Source organism: Paramisgurnus dabryanus, chromosome 14 (assembly GCF_030506205.2).
Source record: "Paramisgurnus dabryanus chromosome 14, PD_genome_1.1, whole genome shotgun sequence".
In the NCBI taxonomy this organism is placed as follows: Eukaryota; Metazoa; Chordata; class Actinopteri; order Cypriniformes; family Cobitidae; genus Paramisgurnus; species Paramisgurnus dabryanus.
In genome coordinates, this window is record NC_133350.1 from 9,926,984 (window position 1) to 9,950,314 (window position 23,331).

General features: G+C 38.8%; 1 protein-coding gene across 4 annotated transcripts in view; it reads right to left on the minus strand.

Moving 5' to 3' along the window:
- itpr1b (inositol 1,4,5-trisphosphate receptor, type 1b) overlaps window positions 1–23,331 on the minus strand; it is a 145,646-nt gene that overhangs the window by 81,940 nt on the left and 40,375 nt on the right. For all 4 annotated transcript variants that reach the window (XM_065240971.2, XM_065240970.2, XM_065240969.2 and 1 more), the window contains exons 14-35: window positions 15,599–15,698; window positions 15,322–15,482; window positions 14,367–14,508; window positions 13,572–13,730; window positions 10,499–10,671; window positions 10,294–10,413; window positions 10,008–10,193; window positions 8,746–8,997; window positions 8,516–8,657; window positions 8,277–8,430; window positions 7,759–7,949; window positions 7,456–7,588; window positions 7,323–7,374; window positions 7,084–7,249; window positions 6,836–7,006; window positions 5,942–6,010; window positions 5,364–5,501; window positions 4,575–4,700; window positions 2,943–3,143; window positions 2,612–2,863; window positions 2,378–2,503; window positions 2,059–2,187 (exon numbers count right to left, since the gene is read on the minus strand). In XM_065240971.2, the coding sequence (XP_065097043.1) occupies window positions 2,059–2,187; window positions 2,378–2,503; window positions 2,612–2,863; window positions 2,943–3,143; window positions 4,575–4,700; window positions 5,364–5,501; window positions 5,942–6,010; window positions 6,836–7,006; window positions 7,084–7,249; window positions 7,323–7,374; window positions 7,456–7,588; window positions 7,759–7,949; window positions 8,277–8,430; window positions 8,516–8,657; window positions 8,746–8,997; window positions 10,008–10,193; window positions 10,294–10,413; window positions 10,499–10,671; window positions 13,572–13,730; window positions 14,367–14,508; window positions 15,322–15,482; window positions 15,599–15,698 (3,343 nt within the window). The remainder of the gene's footprint in view (window positions 1–2,058; window positions 2,188–2,377; window positions 2,504–2,611; window positions 2,864–2,942; window positions 3,144–4,574; window positions 4,701–5,363; window positions 5,502–5,941; window positions 6,011–6,835; window positions 7,007–7,083; window positions 7,250–7,322; window positions 7,375–7,455; window positions 7,589–7,758; window positions 7,950–8,276; window positions 8,431–8,515; window positions 8,658–8,745; window positions 8,998–10,007; window positions 10,194–10,293; window positions 10,414–10,498; window positions 10,672–13,571; window positions 13,731–14,366; window positions 14,509–15,321; window positions 15,483–15,598; window positions 15,699–23,331) is intronic.

The window sequence follows — 23,331 nt, forward strand, 5'->3', positions numbered from 1 at the left end:
CGCTTGGCGATTTTTCCATGCGGAGCGCCGGCTTTCAGTGCAAAAAAAACCCACTAGCTGCTGGCTATTTTGAAAAGCGACCTTCCCATTAGAAACGATTGAAAATATATGCCGGCGTAAAAGCTTTTGTGTACACGCTACCTAAGGAGTAAAAAGCTTAACTATTAGTATCTATTGGTATCAGTAGATGTCATTGTAAATAATTTAGTGCTGGGTAAAGATTAATCGCGATTAATCGCATACAAAATAAAAACGCTTTTTGCATAATATATGTGTGTGTACTGTGTGTAATTATTATGTATATTTAACCACACACACATATATATATTCATTTGAAAATGTTTTATTTATAAATATTTTTTTTTTAATTATATATCATATTGAATATATACAACATAAATAAATAAATATATACACACATGTAAATGTTTCTTAAATACATACATGAATGTGTGTGTATTTATATATACTGTACATAACAATTACACACACTCATATATGTTGCACAAAAAAAAATCACTTTTATTTAGTATGCAATTAATCGTGATTAATCTTTGCCCAGCACTAAAATAATTGAAGTGCATCCCTATTAATAACCTTTATTAATAATAACAGTATTTTTCTCACTTTATTTAAGAAAGTGATATTTAATTTCTTTGATACTTTAATATTTACACTTAAATTTACATCTGTTACATGAAACTATCATTGTAAACAAAATGACATAAAAACTAGCGCTAACAAGGTTAACAAAGATCAACAAATGACTGGAACTGTTCTGTCTTTATATAGTTTAAATGCACATTTGACAGATTATGATCCAGGTACTATTATGACCTTTAAATACAAATCTTTGTTCTCCCTCACGATTTCTTTCACAACCTGTTGTTATAGATCTGGTGGGCAAAGATTAGAGTTACAAAATAAGAGTTTTTGCATTATATAAGTGTGTGTTTAAAAAAAAGTTTTTTTAATGCAAATACTCACTTTTAATTTGTTTGTGATTAATCGCAATTAATCTTTGCCCACCACTAAATAATACATCAACAATCAGATACAGTAAGAGTCATATCACTAAAGTGGTTTCTTTTATTTGCATGGAAAAGTGCCCAGATAAATTGAACAGCTTGGTGATTCAGTATCATTGCAAATGTTCAGGTTCATTAAAGGTTCAGGTTCATTACCTCTGCAAAATTAAATGGGCCGTGCTATTATATAAACTATTGTTACAACAATCTCAATGGAAAGAAGTTCTAAGAAAATCTACACTGTATCTACACAGTCACAAACTCCTACAAACACACGCACACCTAAATATGGACAAACTTATAAATTATCTGCAGGCTAGACTGCCCACAGTTGTGTTACTCGAGTTGTGAAATGGAGTTGTGGGAAGTACATTAAAGGGAAGTTGCATGTTTATTTGCAAGACCAAAAGAGAAGAAAGTTCTTGGAAAGCTCTGACCCGTGCGTCATGCATCCATTGTCAGGATTCTTCAGAAACCCGTGAGTGTGATGCAACCACCTGAATGTCTGACCACAGGCACCAGCAAGGAAAGGGTGAGGGGAGAGAGGGGAGGGGCATTTACTGTATAGTTACTTACGTACATATGACGAGTCACCTAAGCATGAGGGGAGAGGGTTTAGATGTTATCCGGAGTTAAAATTTGTGTAACATGATTGCGGTAGTGATGTTCAAAGAAATAAGATAACATTTCGAAATTTTTAAAGAACTCAAACCGCAGCCAAAACCAAAGATTTCAGTGGCAAACGTTGGCATGGGAAACTGAAAGCTGTTTCTGATGTTTGCCGTTTATCAAAGCCCCAACTCTTCTAACCAGACCACCCACAAGCAAAAGCGAAATTTTTTGCCAAGTGAGCAATGAGAAAGAAAGATATGTAATTATTTTCACTCATATGCATATCTTTCCCCTTGCTGCCAAATAAAACACAAAGCCTCAAAATTCTTATATTGTTGGCAAAATCATCATAATATATTTCATATTTCGCCCCGATTAAGAGTACAGTATTTACGTCTTGATTTCTTGAGGTCATTACCTGTAAACTAGTACTTTGGTCGGAGAAGGGGGAGCTGAAAAACGTCGTCACAATACTCATCACGGTTTCCGTCACATAGCCTTCTAACGTCGTGTCAGCATGTTTGCGGTCGCTCGTATTGTTGCAGACCTGGGTGCAATACAATTAAAAAAGTTGTGAGTCATTTGCTTTGGTAAGTACAGAACTGATTCACCAATTTCCTGCGCTAAAAAAGCAGACATGTAGTCAGGTAACGGCCCTCGCACAAACAAACAAACAACAAATCATCACTGACGCATTACAGCTTGTGAGCTATGGTTGCTATATTTGATTTGGTTACCCTGCAAATGTCCACCAGAAAGTTCTCGAAGAGCTTCCACATGTGATTGCTCGTGTAGATCTCCTTCATCTCCACCTCGGTGTCCACATAGCAATGATTCAGGAAGTTAATATAGGCGATTTTCACCTAAACACAGACCATACAGTAGTGTAAATACAGCAATCCCACAAATCTCTGGTTTGATAAACTAAATGATTTATGTGCATTCGTTGCATTGCTTTAAACACTACTGACCTCAGGGATGCAGTCCTGGTGCGTTACAACCCTGACGATATCATCAAGTGGCAACAGCGAATTGCATTTGATCTCAGTGTAGACGTTTTTGCCCTCCGTGCAGACTGCCAGCAGCTCCACCAGGTGGATGTGGTACATAAGAGAGCTGTTTTCATCCATACGCTCACGCTCTGAACGCATCATCTGAACGAGGGTCTGGAAGGACGCTCGGTCATTATAAAAGACCAAAACATCCTCTCCAGAGTTCACCAACTGCAAAAAGAAACGCAGGATGATCTGGGTTAAAGGTTGCGGTTCGAACAGACTCTTTATAAACGGTGGAAATATCTACCTCAGCCATCACGATATCCTGGCATTTCTTGATAAATTTGTTCTCGGCCTTGACGATGGTCTGCAGGAACTTCAGGTACTGCACGTGCCTGCCGTGTGTTTCGATGCAATGGACAAAGTGCTGCACCACACGCTCGTTCATCTCACTGCACAGCTGAAAGTTGTTCATGAAGATGTGCTGCATGGTGATGGCCTCCAAGATCTACAGACCGAAAAACAAAAGAAGAAACAGTTATATCATACGTGTTTTTAAAGAGAAACTCCACTTTTTTAAAAATATGCTCATTTTCCAGCTCCCCTAGAGTTAAACATTTGATGTTTACCGTTTTGTAATCCATTCAGCTGAACTACACTCTCATTCTGGCGTAATAATCAAGGACTTTGCTGCCGTAATGGCTGCAACAGGTGCAATGATATTACGGAGTGCCCGAAAATAGTACTCTGCTATTGAAAGTTACTAAGGGGATTAATTTCAGGCACTGAGAAATATCATTGCACCTGCTGAGAGTATAAAATGAGAGTATAGTTCCTAGCCATATCGGCCTAGAAAATTGCAACTTTTAATTTTAAAAATATCAAAACTCTTTGGTTATTTTTAGCGTGATGCTAATGGTCTAATCAGATTCAAAGGATTATGCTAAGTTATGCTAAAAGTGGTAGCGCCTGACGGAAAATCGGCTGAATGGATTCCAAAAAGATAAAAATCAAATCAAATGTTTAACTCTAGAGGAGCTGGAATATTATCAATTTTCTAAAAAAGTGGAGTGTCCCTTTAAGTTTATCACGTTCCAATCAGACGGTAGTATTCTTCACTGATGAAACCGACATACAATGCAAATGCAATTCAATCCTCATCGAATCAAATATTTAGATTTTTGGGTCAGCTGAACAATCGATACCCAGGTGCAAGCACAAGAATCAGGGTTTCCCACAGCACTTTTCAGTTCGGGCGGCCCACCTAAGCTGGGAAACACTACCACCTTAACTAGGTCGTCCCAAAAAAAATTGGCTGCACAAAAGGCCGTCAAGTGCATCTCGGAGAATAGCGTGGACGTGCCTCACACCGCGAGCGGGCGCACATGCGCCACATGGCCGAAATGAGAGAAAGACATGGTCCGTCACTGTCTGAAGGATAACTAGCCCGTTGATAAAACATTTGATTCATTAATAATTCTAGTATGTGTTCATTATCTGTCATAGTTTCTTCAAAATTGAGTTTTATTTGAGTGTTTTAAATAAAAATATTTTCATCATGACGCTTTGATTGCCATTCCCCGGCCCCGCACAACCCTACCACCTTAACTAACAAACTTTCTGCGGGAAACCCTGAGAATGTATGGTATTCAGCATCTTTATATAATTTAAAATACGACATCTATTTGATGTGTATATGAGGTAACCCAAATTATTTCATTCAATGCCAATACCAACCGTATCAATGACCAGACAATTCATGCTTACATCAAATCTGAGAACTGTTCCTGTCATGATGATCAAGAATGTGTTTATTATGAAGCAATATGGAAACTGAGAACTGAAACATCAGTCAATACAAACGGCCTTTACCCAGCAACCAGTCGAGAACAATAAAGCAGAAGAGATCTTAGGTACAGTATGACTGTAAAATGCTTACCCCCGGGTTCAGGAACAGGTTTATGTGTTTGTGGAGCAGGGCTTGGTTCTGCTGGTTGCCTGCACAAAAGTTCTGAAGAAACTCGTGTGCCAATTTCATGATCTCCTGCATCCGGATGTCTTCACCCTGCCATGGTAAAATATACCGTAGTGTATATCTTTACATAATTACAACAATAATAATTGGTGGGACATATTTTGGGTGACTTTTACATGTCATTGATGTAATTCCTTTTTGTTGGTTTCTTTTAAATTATTTGCTTCAAATCAAAGATCAAGTTCATGTTTCTGTTCTGGACTGAAACTGGACAGGGGATTTCCAGTGCCCAGCATGCTTTGCATGGGACTAGTTGGGGAAAGTAAATCTCTAAATTAAGCATTATTAAATGTGCTTTTTATTTCAATAGTTTCTGTTATTCAGGTGTTCTGGTGCTTGCCGCTGTGGTGAAGAAATGACCTTGTGATTATGCTAATTTAAGTCACGATAGTTCACTCCATTTACTCACCCTCATGTTGTTACAAACCTGTATAAATGTCTTTGTTCTGATGAACACAAAGGAAGATATGTTTATAACCAAACGATGAGCCCCATTTACTGTGGAAGTTTCCTGTTGTTACCAACCCTACACTGGGATTCAAACTCAAAACCATTCGCACTGCAATTGCAATGCTAGGCTACAACACCAATCACTAGATGAAAAAAAATGTTATGCTTTGATCCAACAGTACATTTATTCAGTGTGTTATGGTTCAGATTAAAAGACGCAGACCATATTGAAAAAGTCTGCACCTTCTCATAAGGGATCTGAAGAAGCTCTAGGACCACAGAATGAGCCCCCATGTTCCTCAGGAGCCTCTGCTGCTGTTTCTTGCTCTTCTTCCCCGATGGTCCTTCCTGGACGCAAAGTTTACTGAGACGCAGAAGAATCTAGATTAAAAAAAGGGACAAGAGATGTAAAAATGAATGACACATCGGCCATGAGACCGACTCTTATGCGATGTGTACCCCAAAATGTTTTTTCCTGAAACAGTGTAGTTTGCAAAACTGTTTGCAGTGGCAGAGCTGCGTTTACTCCACACTTATTATTTACCCATGAGTTGGAAAATGTTCATCTTTGGGTAAAATGCTCAGCTTGTCAATGTCACTTTTACTCAGCTGCCCAATCACAGTGTGGGAGGGGCGGGACAAATCCCACTACAACTTCCCGGAGCATCGTACAACAACAGATAAACAAAACAAAAGTATTTCTTCCAGACATGCACTACTGTAGATGTGCTTTAGTCAAGGGCACTCCTTATTACTATTTGCCAATGTTCATACATTAGCATTATATAGCTGAATGTTCATCGTGGTGAAAGACTCTTTACCTCCTTGACATCTTTGTAATTGTCGCTGCCATTTCCATCCGACTTCTTTTTGTCCGAACTGGAGTCTCTCTATATTAAAGGCAGAAAGGCAAACGGATAAACATGAAGGCTTTAAACATCACATATAATATGTTCAAAGTTATCAGCAAATGTGGATTCGAATCATCAGGTTTTTGGATACTGAAAACTGGCAAAACAACAGTTAGCCTGAACCACGCCATGGCGTTCAATCATGGTAGCAAGATTATAATTTGCAATTGAACCTTTTTATGAGATCAAGCTTTCAGAACGACTTGTTTTGTGTTCGTAAAGGGACACTCCACTTTTTTTGAAAATAGGCTCATTTTTCAGCTCCCCTAGAGTTAAACATTTGATTTTTACAGTTTTTGGAATCCATTCAGGTGATCTCCGGGTCTGGCGGTACCACCTTTAGCATAGCTTAGCATAATCCATTGAATCTGATTAGACCATTAGCTTCACACTCAAAAATGACCAAAGAGTTTTGATATTTTTCCTATTTAAATCTTGACTTTCTGTAGTTACATTGTGTACTAAGAAGACGGAAAATTTAAAATTGTGATTTTTCTAGGCCGATATGGCTATAGGAACTAAACTCTCATTCTGACGTAATAATCAAGCACTTTGCTGCCGTACCACGGCTGCAGCAAGTTCAATGATATCATGCATGCTATTGAAAGTTACCAAGGGGTAACTTTTTGGGCACTGCGTAATATCATTGAGCCTGCTGCATTGCTAAACTATGCTAAAAGTGGTATAGTCAGACCCGGAGATCGGATGAATGGGTAAAAATCTATTTTTTCACTCTAGGGGAGATGGAAAATGAGCCTATGTTCAAAAAAGTGGAGTGTGCCTTTAAATGATAAATATCTCCACCGTTTTTTTGTGGTCGGATTCTGCAGGAAGTCCGTCGCCAGCATCCATGTCATCGCCCTGTCGCTTGTACACCCAGAGCTCGGACTTCTCCACGTTAGATCTCAGCTGGTCGAGGTCCGATTTAATCTGTTTGTAGTTGTCAACATCCTGACTGGTGACTAGAAGCTGGACCTGCAGTGGAGAACAACAGAGTTGCACGAAAAACCAGGCAAGGATGTAAATGAAACCTATGGACATATGGTGGATACCTGTTTGAAAGACATGAGTACTTCCTGTCTCTGACTGAAGTGTCGGAAGAGAAGATGCAACGCTCCAGAAACAAGTGGAGGGTAGTCGTGCATGGTGAGATGCAGCAGGACCCTTAAAAATGTTCTTCCACCATGATCATCAAGATCCAGAGGCGTGTTTTCCTCACTAAGTTAATACAATGTGTTATACTCTTGCATAACCTTGCACCCAAAAGGTCTCTTTATTTTTTTAAACTGACCTTCCACCAAAGATTCCCTCTGCTTGTTCCTCAATGTTCTCAAAGTCCAGAGCTATGAAACCAACAGAGACACTCAAATAATTTGCATAATACCTTAGGGGCACTTGTGGTTAAAGCAGAGGTAAAAACCTACCAGGGATACTATTAGGCCCATCTGCATTTGCGGCCGACACGGCATCTGTTTGCAAGTTGCTCTCAGCAAACTCTCGCTTGAAGATGCACAGCAAGCAGGATATCCTGTAGTCCAGTCTTACATTCAGAATAAACTAAGCAACAAAACCACAGAGGACTTTTAAGTAGGTCAACAATAAAACATTTTATTCACAATTACAAATGTTTTCTTCTTTATCACTCTTAAAGATCTCTACTCGTTCAAATCTATTTCTCTTTTCATTTACTAGAATCCCAGATTATGGCATTATGGAATTCTGCTAACCTGTAGGATCTCTATGATCTTCAGTTTGGTGTCCATCACCAGAATGTCTTCTTTTTCAGGTTCTGTCTGGGTCTTAACCACAATACCATCTGGTGGGGCAATAGGGGTTGTGGGTAAGAACCCTCCCCCCCTTAGCACAACCTGGGTCATCAATTCCCCAACACCATGGATGGATCTCATGACGTTGCTACCTGAGAGAAACATCAAAATGAAATTGAAATTTCTTGGTTGAATAAGATCTGCTAAATACCTTTGTGTAACATTTCACCAAAGTTAAAATTTGATAGAGATTGTTCTTATCATGCTTGAGGTTCAGTTTTGAATAAGTCAAATTAACAGGCAAGCTTGGGCACAGGTCTACATAAAACTTTACCTCTGGGATAAAAAGCACAATAAAATAAGGTTAAAATCAAACAATGGATTAGGTTTCGCCAGTAATTAATTCATAGAAATGTCAGGAATTGCAAGACCAACTATGGATGTGGTGAAATTAAACTTTACTAGGCTAAATAAATTACTTTTGGATTCATCCCCTTTTTCCATTTTGTTGATAGGATAGATAGTGCTGACGTGAACGCAGTCCAAAATGGCCAGCAGGATCTTCGTCAAACGCAACAGATCGCTAAAGTTGTAAAATCCGAAGTAAATGAGGTTTCTTGCTAAATTCACAACCTTACCAAAACAAAAAGACAAGGAATTACTAGTGTCCAAAGCGGCCCACATTTCTTTCACATGTGGTAGCTAACAAATGACTCGCCTCGAAAGTCAGTTTGTTTTTCTCTTTGTCAGAGAAAGGAACATTTTGAGAAACCACTTCCCTGAGGTAGTTTTCCACGAAATCCATAGTGAGTGCGAAGCGTTCCTTTATCTCGTCTCTGGTGGTCCCGTCGTTATCGTAACTGAAACCAAAAAACACCAGTAAATAAACCAGTGGTTCATTCAAAGTTCCTCTTTTTGGAAAACCCAGGCGCCAATCAAACAACATACTCATCAATGGCGATTTTGGATGGGATCTCAGACCACAGCCGGGCGTATTTCACAGGCATGACCTGTTCCTGCGGATCGCGATCCACGTGCATGTGAAGCATGAGCCGGCAGAATGAGGCACGGAGGTCATAGGGCAGATCTTCGTCTGACATGCAGCGCAGGATCAAGTCTACATCCAGCTGGCCTGAAATCTTTTCAATGGCCAAGTACTGGCGGTCCAAACACATGCGTGCAAACAGATTCAGCTGATATCTGGGGAACAAGTGGACCAGGAAACTTCATCATGGAAAGAACTATTTTTCCAATGTTCATTTCATAATGAAATTAAATTTTATATACAGAATATATTTTATACAATGTAAATGGACAAAGCAGACTCGTTAGACATGCTATTTTTTTTTTATAAAAATCACTACTGTATGCAGTGGTGGAAACTAAGGATTGTCTAAGGGGATCCTAGTTGAGGACATATTTTATATTTTTAAATGGGACTTTGACAAGACTTTTTTAAGATGTCAAATAAATCTTTAGTGTCCCCAGAGTACATATGTAAAGTTTTAGCTCAAAATACCATATAGATAATTTATTATAGCATGTTAAATTGTACGTGTGAGAAAAAATGTGAGATTAAGGGGCAGTATACCCCTTCTGACATCACAAGGGGAGCCAAATTTCAGTGATCTATTTTTTCACATGCTTGCAGAGATTGGTTTATCAAAACTAATTACTGGGTTGATCTTTTTCACATTTCCTAGGTTGATAGAAGCACTGGGGACCCAATAATAGCACTTAAACATCGAAAAAGTCAGATTTTCATGACCTGTCCCCTTTAAACAACAGATGCAGAACATCCCACCATGTGTACAAATCCTCTACATTTTGTAAAAACTTTTTTGAAATTCTGTCCCTGGACTTTCCAGCCATGCTTATAGGTTACGATTTATATAAATGTAGGTGGTTCATGTAATTGCATACTTTGGTGGTGTGAATGGTCATTATTATTATCATTATGTAAAGTACAAATACTCCATACAGTTTTAAAAATAATATGACATCATAACTGTTGCATAAATAATAATTACAACAGAAACATAAAAATGTCTAAATAGTTTTAGATACTGTACAGGTTATAAATCAGTATTTGTAAATTCTTTGTTAGTTTAATTTGTTATATTTAAGCAGTTTTTGTTATTCCCTTGGTTTTGCACTAACACCCATTAACCCCTGACTTGTATCCTGTTGCCCTATGGCTGTTAGCTGACCTGTAGTAGCTAATGACTTCCTGGTCCTCTTTCTGGCCTTCTTTGGCATCTTGTGCCAGCTCCCTGACGCTCTTACTCCTGATCTCCTTATTACTGGCCTTCCAGAACAACCAAACTTCCTCTTCATCCTCCTCTGACTCCACAGGGCCTTCTCCTGACTCCACCTCAAACCGGGACAACACCAGTCTGGGGCGAGAGTAAGAGAGAGTGAGAAAGGCAAACAAATCAACAAAAATTTAGCAAATCGTGCTTGCTTATGTGTACTATAGGAAACGGGTGGTCTCACTTTGTCTCTATAAGGATGTCGGCGTTGGCGACGTTAAGCACGGCATTGCAGATGAGCTCTTGAGTCACAGGAATGGATTTATTCATGGACACGCACAGATCCGAAAGATAATCCAGAAACCTAAACACATTAAAACACATCTATCTCTGTCTCAAACATTAGATAAAGCACAAAAGATCATTGTGTCTGCAGTTGTTCCTCCCACCTTGGTTCACGATTTTTTCTTACAAGACTGACAAACGTGTCAATTTCTGCCGCCGTAATGTGTTTCTCCAAGAGTTTGCGGTTGTTGTGGAGGAGGGCCGTTATCGTGTCCTCGGCCAACACGTCGTAGCCGATCTGTTTCTGCATGAAGCGAAACTGCTTGGCGATATATTCCTGGCATGAAGGAATGAAGTGATTCATAGAGATTTTTATATACCCAAACCTGTCACCCATTATAAGAGTTAATGTACAGCAAGCAGGTTGTGTACGCAGAATAAACCCAAACAGGGTAATTAGGATTCACCCTGAAGACGTATATTTCACTATAAAAACATTATCACACTTATTACATGGCTACTTGCCACACAAGTAAATTATTGGCCACGAAATATTACTGGCCACAGAAATGCAAACCTTTAGCGAATAAAACCAGTTTTCTAGCGGCTTTAAGCCAACAGCATTTATTTTGATTTAGTCCTTAGTAAATTTAATTTCATACGCGTTGTTAATTCTACATATTTATATTACATTTTTTTAAAGTGCACCTATTTCATTGCTAAAAAACAACGTTATTTTGTGTATTTGGTATAATACAATGTGTTTGCGTGGTTTATGGTTAAAAAACACATTGTTTTCTACATACCGTACATTTTTGTAGCTCCAGATTGATTTACATGCATTGATTTTGTACAAAACTCATCAATCTGTGACATTTAAACGTCTTGTGTTATCTTTAACTGAAAGATAAACTGGTTTTCCTCGGAGAGGGTCTGCATTTGTTAAAAATTAGCTAATTAAATATATTTAAATAAATATTTAATGCTCCTTACCTTACTTATGAGGTTAGTAGCTGTGAAATAAGTGGGATAATATACATGCAGCCGGTTGTTATCGCACAATATTTGGTTTTTATTGCAAAATATTTAATATAGCTGCGACAACAACCTGCTGGCTATGATCCCTTAAAGGATATCAAGCACGTTACTTGAAGGATTGTAGGCCAATGGACCAAATATCACATCCATTAACTTCAGTATCCTCCCTCCAGTTTTTATATTCAGTAAGTTTACTATATGTGTGTATCCTTTGACAGATTTTTTTTTATCATGCCTTTTCAAAATTCAAAAGACTTTTATGATATCTTTAATTTGATCGTTTTTCCTGTTTCTCAGACCACAGATCTCATCACACTGTCATCAAAAATCATGCAGTACAGATCATACATTTTAAAATTGCAATTGCTAAAACAAATATTTCATTACTTATTGTGTCATTGTATAACTTAAATACACATGTCAGCTCAACTTGGAGAACAGGCCACTTTTTACAAGGCCATAAAACGTAAAAACGGCGTGCAATTTATTAAATGTGTCAAGAATTCAAAGTGTTCATTAGAGATATGTAATGTTGGAAACCACAGGAAGTCACACTAATGTCTGCATGCTGAGATACCATCTAGATGTGCATGATTGTATCTGAGAGCGACAAAATGAAGTCAATTCAGTACAGTAAGCAGAAAACTTACAATTACTTGTTTAAATCAACATCCAGTGTTTTCTAGGAATTTTTCCAGCTGTGGTAGAAAAATCAGCATGCAACCAGCATATTTACTGCATTAACGGAATATAAACTAATATGCATTTTATCATTTTCATGCTTTCATTCTTTTTTCCTTACTTATATAGCCTTTTGCTTTTTTACTATGTCTCTCTACTGTTTGTTAAAAATGTAAAAAAATGTATTTTCTACAAATGCGTTTTCTAAAGGATTATTAGGAACACCATACTAATACTGTGTTTGACCCCCTTTGCCTTCAGAACTGCCTTAATTCTACATGGCATTGATTCAACAAGGTGCTAAAAGCATTCTTTAGAAATGTTGGCCCATATTAATAGAATAGCATCTTGCAGTTGATGGAGATTTGTGGGATGCACATCCAGGGCATGAAGCTCCCGTTCCACCACATCCCAAAGATGCTCTATTGGATTGAGATCTGGTGACTGTGGAGGCCATTTTAGTACATTGAACTCATTATCATGTTCGAGAAACCAGTTAGAAATTATTTGAGTTTTGTGACATGGTGCATTATCCTGCTAGAAGTAGCCATCAGAGGACGGGTACATGGTGGTCATAAAGGGATGGACATGGTCAGAAACAATGCTCAGGTAGGCCATGGCATTTAAACTATGCCCAATTGGCACTAAGGGGCCTAAAGTGTGCCAAGAAAACATCCCCCACACCATTACACCACCACCAGCAGCCTGCACAGTGGTAACAAGGCATGATGGATCTATGTTCTCATTCTGTTTACACCAAATTCTGAATCTACCATCTGAATGTCTCAACAGAAATCGAGACCCATCAGACCAGGCAACATTTTTCCAGTCTTCAACTGTCCAATTTTGGTGAGCTCGTGCAAATTGTAGCCTCTTTTTCCTATTTGTTGTGGAGATGAGTGGTACCCGGTGGGTTCTTCTGCTGTTGTAGCCCATCCGCCTCAAGGTCGTGCGTGTTGTGGCTTCACAAATGCTTTGCTGCATACCTCGGTTGTAACGAGTGGTTATTTCTGTCAAAGTTGCTCTTCTATCAGCTTGAATCAGTCGGCCCATTCTCATCTGACCTCTAGCATCAACAAGGCATTTTCACCCACAGGACTGCCGCATCAGGATGTTTTTCCCTTTTCACACCATTCTTTGTAACCCTAGAAATGGTTGTGCGTGAAAATCCCAGTAAATGAGCAGATTGTGAAATACTCAGACTGGCCCGTCTGGCACCAACAACCATGCCACGCTCAAAATTGCTTAAATCACCTTTCTTTCCCATTCTGACATTCAGTTTGAGTTCAGGAGATTGTCTTGACCAGGACCACACCCCTAAATGCATTGAAGCAACTGCCATGTGAATGGTAATGAGAAATTGAACAGGTGTTCCTAATAATCCTTCAGGTGAGTGTAGATACGTGTGCATCTGTCTTTCAAAGCAGTTTTAATGTTCCCTGCGTGATTTTTCAACCTACAGTTTACTTCATTATTTTGATTGCATGGTCAAAACTTGTAAAGTTCCTGTAAGCCCACCTGGTTCTTCCTGTAGTCCTGCTGTGAATGCCGTAGCACGCGGTAACACAATCTGCAGATGTGTCTGAACGGGGCGTGTCTCTGGTCACCCAGCTCTTCCAGGCGTAACATGGGACCATCGCCGCTGTCTGTGAATGGAGCCTGGAGCAACTTGAATATCTGAGGGATAAGGGGCAATAAAAACAGAGTCATTTTGAGTCATAACTAATCGCGTCCACAGTGAGCGAACTTTTGTAAGCATACATAACTGTATATTTCACATTACCAACACTAAATCTATTGCCTTGTGTCAGTTTAGGACACAGTTTGAGTACTGCTGCATGAGAAATCTGAAAACCAGTGTTTCTTACCAACTGCTTATGCATTGTGTTAGTAGCGCAAAGGTTGAGGTTTTGATCACAGGGACAACATACTTTAAATGCATTGCTAAATGCATAAATGCTTATCCATTTTTAGAGGCAAAGCCTTGCAACAGTACAACTATACACTTATATACATTATAATCTAGCAATCTATGGTCCAGATCAAATTAAAACAGATCCAGAAATCGCTTTGACGTCATGTTTCTGTTGCATTGGGTCTGTTTCACACATCGTGCACTTGCAGCACGTGAGCATCCGCAACTGTGAAACCACAACAGCCCGTACGGTTTCAGAGTTCACACTGACAGCGTTTCTGCTGTTAATATCAGCACCGCAAAAAAAAACATCTCGTATATCTGCAGAAGTGAGAAGTGGGACACAGGGCTCAAGCCTCAACTCTCACCAAAGCTGCACATTCAGCGTCATAGCCTACTTGTTTCAGGATGTTCTGTTCTCGCATGAGCTTCTGTCGCTCACGGTTCGGTTTGTTCACCATGATCTCCAGCACGTCCTGCCCGCTGTTGGGAATGTCCACCACGAAAAACACGAGGTCCTCCAGAAGCTTAGTGACAAACCTACAGCATGCACACAGAGCAGAAGGTCACGCCAATGAGTGATGTCTGCTTGAACGCTTAAGGGTACTTAAATAGAAAATCTTTCATATTCAGACAAAGCAGTGGAACATTTTTGACATTCTTCACAGTAATGGTTTTAAATACCAGTTTGGCTAAATCCTAACACTGAGGTAGTCGTCTGTAATAAACTGCTGGAGAAATACAACAGCAAAGTGAGGTCAGAGTCAAAACATTTTGAGTGGTGTGCCAAAGGCACTAAATCAAGTTCCTGTAGCTCGACTGGTTAAGTACTGCATTAGCAATGCAAAGGTAATGGGTATGATCCCCATGTGATGCACACACTGATCAAATGCATATTTTGTAAGTTGCGTTTAACTCATTCCCCGCCGTTGACGAGTTATCTTGTCAGTCTGCATACTGCTATTATCAGTTTTGAGGATCGGTCTGCATCTGATCTCTATCAAAATTCCTTCACAAAAATGCAATTATTTCAGCTTTTGGCTCAAAATTTTGTGTTTTTGAAGAAACCTACCCATATTTAAGAGGTGATAAAAGAGAATTAATGAAGGTAGGATGAAACAAGTTTTTTTTTTTTAAACAGAGGGTCTGTTCTTTCATTTAATATATTGTATGTTTATATATTTAAAGAAGAGCATTTTCTGTGAGGCTGCAAACTTTTGTGAAAATCATGAGAAATGCTGGCAGGGAAAGAGTTAATAACAAGTATAGGGTGAATATTACTCATCCCTATTTCAGAACTCAGCCAGAATTGCATTCACACCCCCATTTAATCCATCGACTGTAATCTCATACCTCCTTTCATTCTGAGTGATCGTGCCCTTCTCCAGTTTGCCAGCAATCGACGCCAGCACTTTACTGGCATCGTTGGCGAAATCAAGGTCCCTGACTTCAGCAGGGGGCACTGGCACTATGGCAAAGGCTTCTTTGTCTTCTTTGACATGCGATGTGCCGATCTGAGAAGAAAACCATTTTGAAGTTAGTTTAATACTAAATTAAAGAAATAACATGACATGAACAACATTTATTTTTTATGTTCTTTAAAATAATAAAATATTTCAATAGAACCCACCCGTAACATAACTGGCTTTTCTTCCTCCTTGTCAATGGGGTTGTTGGTGCTGTGCACCCATGTATTGGTGCACAGGTGCTTCAGTCTCACATATGAGTTCCTGACAAGACGCAATGACGTCAGGTTAGAGATACTATAAGCAAGACATCAAAAAATGTCTACTTGCATGCACATTTTCAGCCTATAACCCTAAATTTAAGGACACAGAGTTTACAGGAGGTCATTGCGAATTCCTGCTGGGAGAGACGGGGGTTGTTTGGGGTCGCATTTAGGAGCAAAAAGTTCATGTAACCCTGCAGCCATCCTGTAATTCCACGCCAGGGATAAACCCCACTTTGTACTGAGGCCGTCATGTGAGCACCTTTGAAAATCAGTTCACGACATAACCCCTGACCTCTGTGACTTTTTACCTCACGTTGTGCTTAATCCTGCATTTAAGAGGATAAATTGCCTGAGATCAAACAGTGCTTTTATTGACAATTTTAAAGACACATCTGTGTCGCCATCTCACTGACCCAGGTACAAACACTATAATGTTGGTCATATAATTAGAATATCATCAAAAAGTTGATTTATTTCACTAATTCCATTTAAAAAGTGAAAGTTGTATATTATATGCATTCATTACACACAGACTGATATATTTCAAATGTTTATTTCTTTTACTTTTGATGATTAAATCTGACAACTAAGAAAAATCCCAAATTCAGTATCTCAGAAAATTAGAATTTTGTGAAAAGGTTCAATATTGAAAATACCTGGTGTCTGTAGGCTATACAATCATGGGGAAGACTGCTTACTAGACAGTCGACAAGGAGGGCAAGACCCAAAAAGTCATTCCAAAAGAGGCTGGCTGTTCACAGAGCTCTATGTCTAAGCACATTATTGGAGAGGCGAAGGGAAGGAAAAGATGTGGTAGAAAAAAGTGTACAAGCCATAGAGGTACCACACCCTGGAGAGGATTGTGAAACAAAACCCATTAAAAAATGTGGGGGAGATTCAGAAAGAGTGGACTGCAGCTGGAGTCAGTGCTTTAAGAACCGCTTTGCACAGACGTATGCAAGACATGGGTTTCAGCTGTCGCATTCCTTGTGTCAAGCCACTCTTGAACAACTGACTGCGTCAAGCCGAAAGTATACTAGGGACGTCCGCGTATGCGCGCCGTCCGCATGACGTCATTTTCGTCATCAAGAGGGTCCGCGGCCGGCCGCGCAGACCGTCCGCGTGCAGCCCAAAATTTGAGACCGCGCGGACAGTCCGCGTACAGTCCGCGTACAACAGCGCATGCGCGTGAAAATATTTAGACAGTGCACTCCACTATAAACAATTATACAAAGGAAATAGACAGCATTTGCACACACACTATGGTTTTTCTTCTTTAACTTTTACTTCTTCCAAGAACAGAAAGCTCTGGATCATGTTTGTTTGATTCCTGTTCTTTGTTGTCTTGTTGTTTGTTCTAAACTGTGTTTGCAATGGTTGATCAGTTACTTTTCTTCTCCTAACCTAATGTTTTAATGTACTGTAAATGTCCCCAAATCAGTGCTGCCCTGACAGCCTGTTAGACTTATAATTTGAATTAGAAATCATTTGTATTGCGTATAGTGTCGAACGCGGCCATCCGCGTGTAGCCTCGGGGAGTATACTCGAAAAGCTGCGCGGACGCGTGCGCGCGCGAGCCGGACGCGGACGCGGAAAAAAAGTATACCGCGGCCTTCAGAAGCGTCTAAAAGACAAAAATGACTGGACTGCTGCTGAGTGGGTCAAAGTTATGTTCTCTGATGAAAGTAAATTTTGCATTTCCTTTGAAAATCAGGGTACACAATCCATGTTGCTTGAGGTCCAGTGTAAAGTTTCCACAGTCAGTGATGGTTTGGGGTGCCATGTCATCTGCTGGTGTTGGTTCACTATTTTTTTTAGGTCCACGCTCAATGTAGTGTTATATGACCTAATTATATGACCAGCACCTGTATGCTCACTTAGTTTACAGATCAAGAATATCCAAAGTAGTACCTATTGCATCAACGTTAAGGTGTTTCTTTAAAAAAAATAAAAGTCAGTATGGTTCTGTTACGCAATCCAAATGTGAACTTTCGCAGAGTTCAGAACAGTGCCTGAAGCACAGACAAAGCAGTTATGACTGGTCACACAAACACAGAAAGACATGTTGGCTGTGTTAAACCCCTTATTGTTGTGATCTCTCACCTTCTTTTTAAAGCTTGTTTAAATGTGTGAGGTATGTGAACATTCAAATAAGGAAGCTTAACTCCCTCTCTTTCTTTTCCGGCTAAATTGTCACAAGAACTGCATGAACTGTGTCTAACTTTCACATCGCAAGCTCGAATATGATTTTCTGGTCAAATCCAATTTTATGGGGTTGTTCACATGACCTTATAAATGCAGCCCATATCAAACACCAATCTGAGCAGGCAAAATACTGTGAACTAAACTGACCCGTATGTGTTAGATATGGAGGGCAACACCAGCAAAGCTGAGGTACAGCGGAGGTCTGCGTCCTAAAATGCACCAATTAATTAATTAATTAAAAGGAAAAAGAAATTTAATAAGGGGACAAAGAGGACATTTTTGACTTTGTATAATTACACTCTCAGAAAAAAAGTTACAAGAAGGTAGAAAAGTTTTCACTTGGGTGGTATCTTTTTTTCTTCTTCAAAAAAATACACTTTTGTACCTAAAAAGTGCATATTGGTATCTTAATGATACACATTCGTACCTTAGAAGTACATACTGGTACCTCAATGGTACATATCTGTACCTAAATGGTACAGTAAATATTAGGTACCGTCCCAGTGGCAAGTTCAGAAGCATCAACTTTAATCTGACTGGTGGATTCTTATTGTATTACAGTAATACAGTGTCATTTTTTTGTCAAATAGCTCATATGCTTAAGACTAGATGCACTGGTTTTAATAAATGACACATTAAAGGAAAACACCACAGTGTTTCAATATTTTACTATGTTCTTACCTCAACTTAGACAAATTATTACATACCTATCTTTTTCAATGCGTACACTTAATCATTGTACAGCGCATCGTGAATGTGTTAGCATTTAGCCTAGCCCCATTCATTCCATAGGATCCAAACAGGGATGAATTTAGAAGCCACCAAACACTTCCATGTTTTCCCTATTTAAAGACTGTTACAAGAGTAAGTATGGTGGCACAAAATAAAAGGTGGAGATATTTTAAGTGGATAAAAAATGAGAACTATAATGTATGGTGGGAGAGCACTTAAGTTTGCAGCACTTCGACCAAATTACATTATAATTCCACCTTACATTATAGTTCTCATTTTATATCCACTTAAAAAAAATCGCCACGTTTTATCTTGTGCCACCATACTTACTCGTGTAACTACTCTTGTAACAGTCTTTAAATAGGGAAAACATGGAAGTGTTTGGTGGCTTCTAAATTCATCCCTGTTTGGATCCTAAGGAATGAATGGGGCTAGGCTAAATGCTAACACATTCACGATGCGCTGTACAAAGATTAAGTGCATGCATTGAAAAATATAGGTATGTATTAATTCATCTGAGTTGAGGTAAGAACATAGTAAAATATTGAAAAACAGTGGTGTTTTCCTTTAACTTTAAGGGACAAATTTTGATCTCACAATGGACTCGACCACACTCCTATACTTAAGACGACCACAGGTACACATTAGATGCTGACTGTACATGTATACAGACTTAGCATGATTATATAATCACCTGTCTCACAACATTACCTTTGTTTTAGGTTTGGGAACTTTATACTCTATAAAATATGTGTTTGTCTGTTTTTGTAAAACAAAAAAGATGGGGAAAGATGATGTTAGGTCACAACGCTGGAAGTCCTCTTTAATGGATCTAACTTAAATACAAACACACACAAGATGACAACACCAAAATTCAACCACATATCAATACATCTTAACATGTAATCCACTCAAATCATGTTATCGTGAGGGCAGTATCAATGGATGGGTTCAAAGATCATAGGCTCATATGCAAAAAGTAGCTACTAATTCAAGATACACAAACACACCCAGCATAACATCATCAGTTCACGCTCAACTATGAATCAGTGAAGACTATATTTAAACAAAAGATGGGTGAATCTAATGATACGGTTGCCACAGAATCACAAGAATGTAAGAACATGAAGAAAACTAACTATAAATTTATTTTGATTTGGGGGCTGAAATGGTCCAGACGTGTTTGTACAAATCTTACAATAAATCACTGGTCACGTCTAGCTACAAACCAAAGCTGAAATCCCCTCACTGTGTTCAGATTCTGAGGAAGGAAGATTACTTCATTAAATAAACACTTTCCAGATGATTGCGGTATAAAAATGGGAATATGGGGGCGGGTGGTTATGCAACTGTTTTATGATGGCATGTTTCGACAACATGGAAAGATATGGCACCGGTACGGGCACACAGTCACCCTGGTTTCCTGTCTATGCACCCTGCCGGGACTTTCCTCACTATTTTCAGAAAGAGAAGTCAGAATCTGCAGGTATTTGGATGAGGCAAGCGCAATGCAACACGTGCATGCTCCACCCCTGAAGGCGTTTAGCGTCCGTGTTACGAGAATGAGAAGGGTGTGTGAGTTTTCCAAGTTTTTTGGCTCCGACACAAATGATTCATTAAGACAGACAGAAGTCATTGTGAAACTAAAAGCTCAGGAGATGTTTGGCGAGCCAAATGTGTGCAAAACTACAGCTTTCCCATGATGCACAATCCAATGCCGTATAATTTGGAATACTAATCCGCCTTGTTCTTCTCGAGTTGTTTACTACTTCAGCAAAATATCCAGCGGGCCTGAAAGCACAACATAACTACTGTTTATCGCCTGGCGAGCGTTCACGTCCAAGTTTAAGGGCAAAAGATCGGAGAATGAATGTACTGTGTACGGTCTAAACACATCATTAACAGACATCTCATATTATTCATAGCGCAAACTGACAGAGAGGCATGTGACTACACTGTAAAAAATTACTCTGGAGGGTGTTAAATTTAACCCATGAAAATTAGTTATAATTTAATTAAGTATATAAGCTAGCAAGTAAAATAAAAAATAATGGGTATATTCTACCTTCACTATCCAATTTTTAACAGTAATAACTGCAATACTAAAAAAATAAGTAACATATAGGCTACCCCAAAATATTGGCCTTAGCACCGCAAAGTGCGCATGAATCAACATCCAGGCGGGACTCGAGTCACCATTTTTTTCATATCATATCGGCGGGAGAACTGCGGTTTGTTGACAGGTAAGTTTTTATTTAACTTGTTGATATCATCATGAATGGAAATGTTAAGTTGGTTAACTGTAAAATCTACCAGAAGTTTAGTCATTTGCGTGCTTCTCTGTCTCTGTTGTTGACAGATTGATAGGTTAGAATATGTCAGTCAGGTTAGCTTTGAATGAAACATCGCCCAGTTCTTGCACCTGCGAATACGAATAAATATCCATATTTATGATTAAAATATTAACTTCCATTATTATTATTTACATGTCTGAATCTCGTGAACAGCGGAGCTGCTCAATATGAGTGGTTGAACTTGAGCAAGCCACGTGACGAGAGAGAGCAGCGGACGGTTGATGTACGATACAGACGGGAGGGCGTCGAGCAGACAAACAAACAACGGTAAAGCTGTCGATGCTAGATAATTACTGTAAAAGTTTTCTTGCATTTATCTGTTAATATATTGAGTTTTGTTTTAGAAGGGATCCATTTATGAAGCCATTTTATTATTATTATTATCATTTACGGATATATACTCATAGCTGCCAACTCTCACGCTTTCACCGTGAGACACCCGCAATTGACCCCATTCTCACGCTCTCACGCCACACATCCATTTTCTCACGCAGGCTCGTGCCCACCATTGACATTCCCATTGAGTTTAATAAAAGTCATGAAATAATTGCCTAATATACCTAATTGTACATACTGTAAAACGCCTATCTCTATCTGCCCTGCCTCAATCAACATAAAGCGCTCGTCAAAGTCAAAATGATGCGAAGGCCAATCAAATCAAAGAAGGTGGAGTTATTGTTTACAGATGCCGAAGCGCCAGCTACAAACTACAGAGCGAGTGCGCGGCTGCGCGATGGTGAAAGAGCAACGCACGATGTAAGTAGCTAAACCAGTGCTCGCAGTACTGACACTTTTATATTTAAACGTACCTTCACTGTCTTTTGCGTGCCACCACTTCTCATGTTGCTGGTACTTTGCTGCAAAAAGTCAAAGAGCATTTCACTTTATGTGGCGCTGCGCAGGAAGTTCGGCAGCGAGGACATCAGAGTACCGCGAGAGCAATTCGAAATGTTACAAAAGGGTCCGCCTTTACCTTTGCTCTCGCGTTACTCTGATGTCATAAGCCGATCAGTCAGCGCCGCACCAGTCGAACACACAAAGCGTCAAGGTCTGGATGAGAAGCAGAGACCTGCCCGGATTCCACGCACACAGATACCCTCAGAAAACAGCAATTTTAATCAACCCTCACCCGCGTGTGCATGTTTGCAAGCAGTACAAGCCTGTGTGATGTTTGCTGTGACACTTTTTAATAAAAGAGAAAAAAGTCAATTGATATTTGACATCTATAAACAATAATTTATACGAAATATAATTATATGGTCTTGACATGCACATTATCTGTTGCTTTAGTTTAATATAAAGTACTCATTTGGTTTATTTGATTGTGACAGTCCCTCTATCACCAATCACAAATCATCACTTTACGCTTCTCTTTCTCAGTGGATAAACTGAATCAAAGCTGCTGTTATCTGCAGTTATACATTTTACAGAGACCAGTAGCCTATTCATTAGATTTTAAGAACTTTTTTGGCACTTTTATCAGAAGGAAAGCATAATAGAATGAGATGAAATAATAATAAAGACTCTAATTTCCGTCATTTAAACTCAGTAAAAGCTTTTATTTCAATTTAATTTGTAAAATATGATTAGATTTGTATTGTAATCCATTTTGCGCAGTTTTTCCAACTATTTTATACAGAAATAGCTAAAATCCACACTATTATCAATTGGTTAAGGACTTTTTAATTATTACCACAACCCCCCCCCCCCCCCAAAAAAAAAAAATCTCACTCCATGCTGAACTCAGAAGTTGGCAGCTCATACTTAACGTTGCCTTTCGCTTTTTAATGTCTGTTCAAAAAAGTATTTCGGAGTTCATATGTTATATATGAGACTTGTATATGAAGTTGAATCACTTAAAATTGAATGTAAGTACTTCTTGTTAGTGTTCAATGTTTTATGCACGTGTACTGTGAGTTATAGCATAATATGAAGTTGTATTTTTGCACTTAATAAGTTTTAAATGAAGTTGAAATGTTTGTTTGTATCGATATAGCATGCTAGTCTACTGAGGTAAATGAGATCAGTTTTTCCTCTCATATTATTGTCTTCTTTAATTTTCTAATGATAACGTGAAGAACAGTATTTAGGAATCTTGCTTTTAATGGTTTTTTAACATCTCATGAAGCCTTGGTTTATTTTGTTTTATGAAATAATATGTTCAAGAAGCTTTATGTAAAACTATGATATGTTGTATTTCACTTGAAATGTATTGGGGTTATTATACGTCCAATAATTAGTTTTAAATGTTTACAGAATGTTATTTGGTCAATAAAGCAAGCAATTTATGCAATCTTGTGCATGACTATTTTCTTATTCAACCCTCTCTGAATAAGTAAT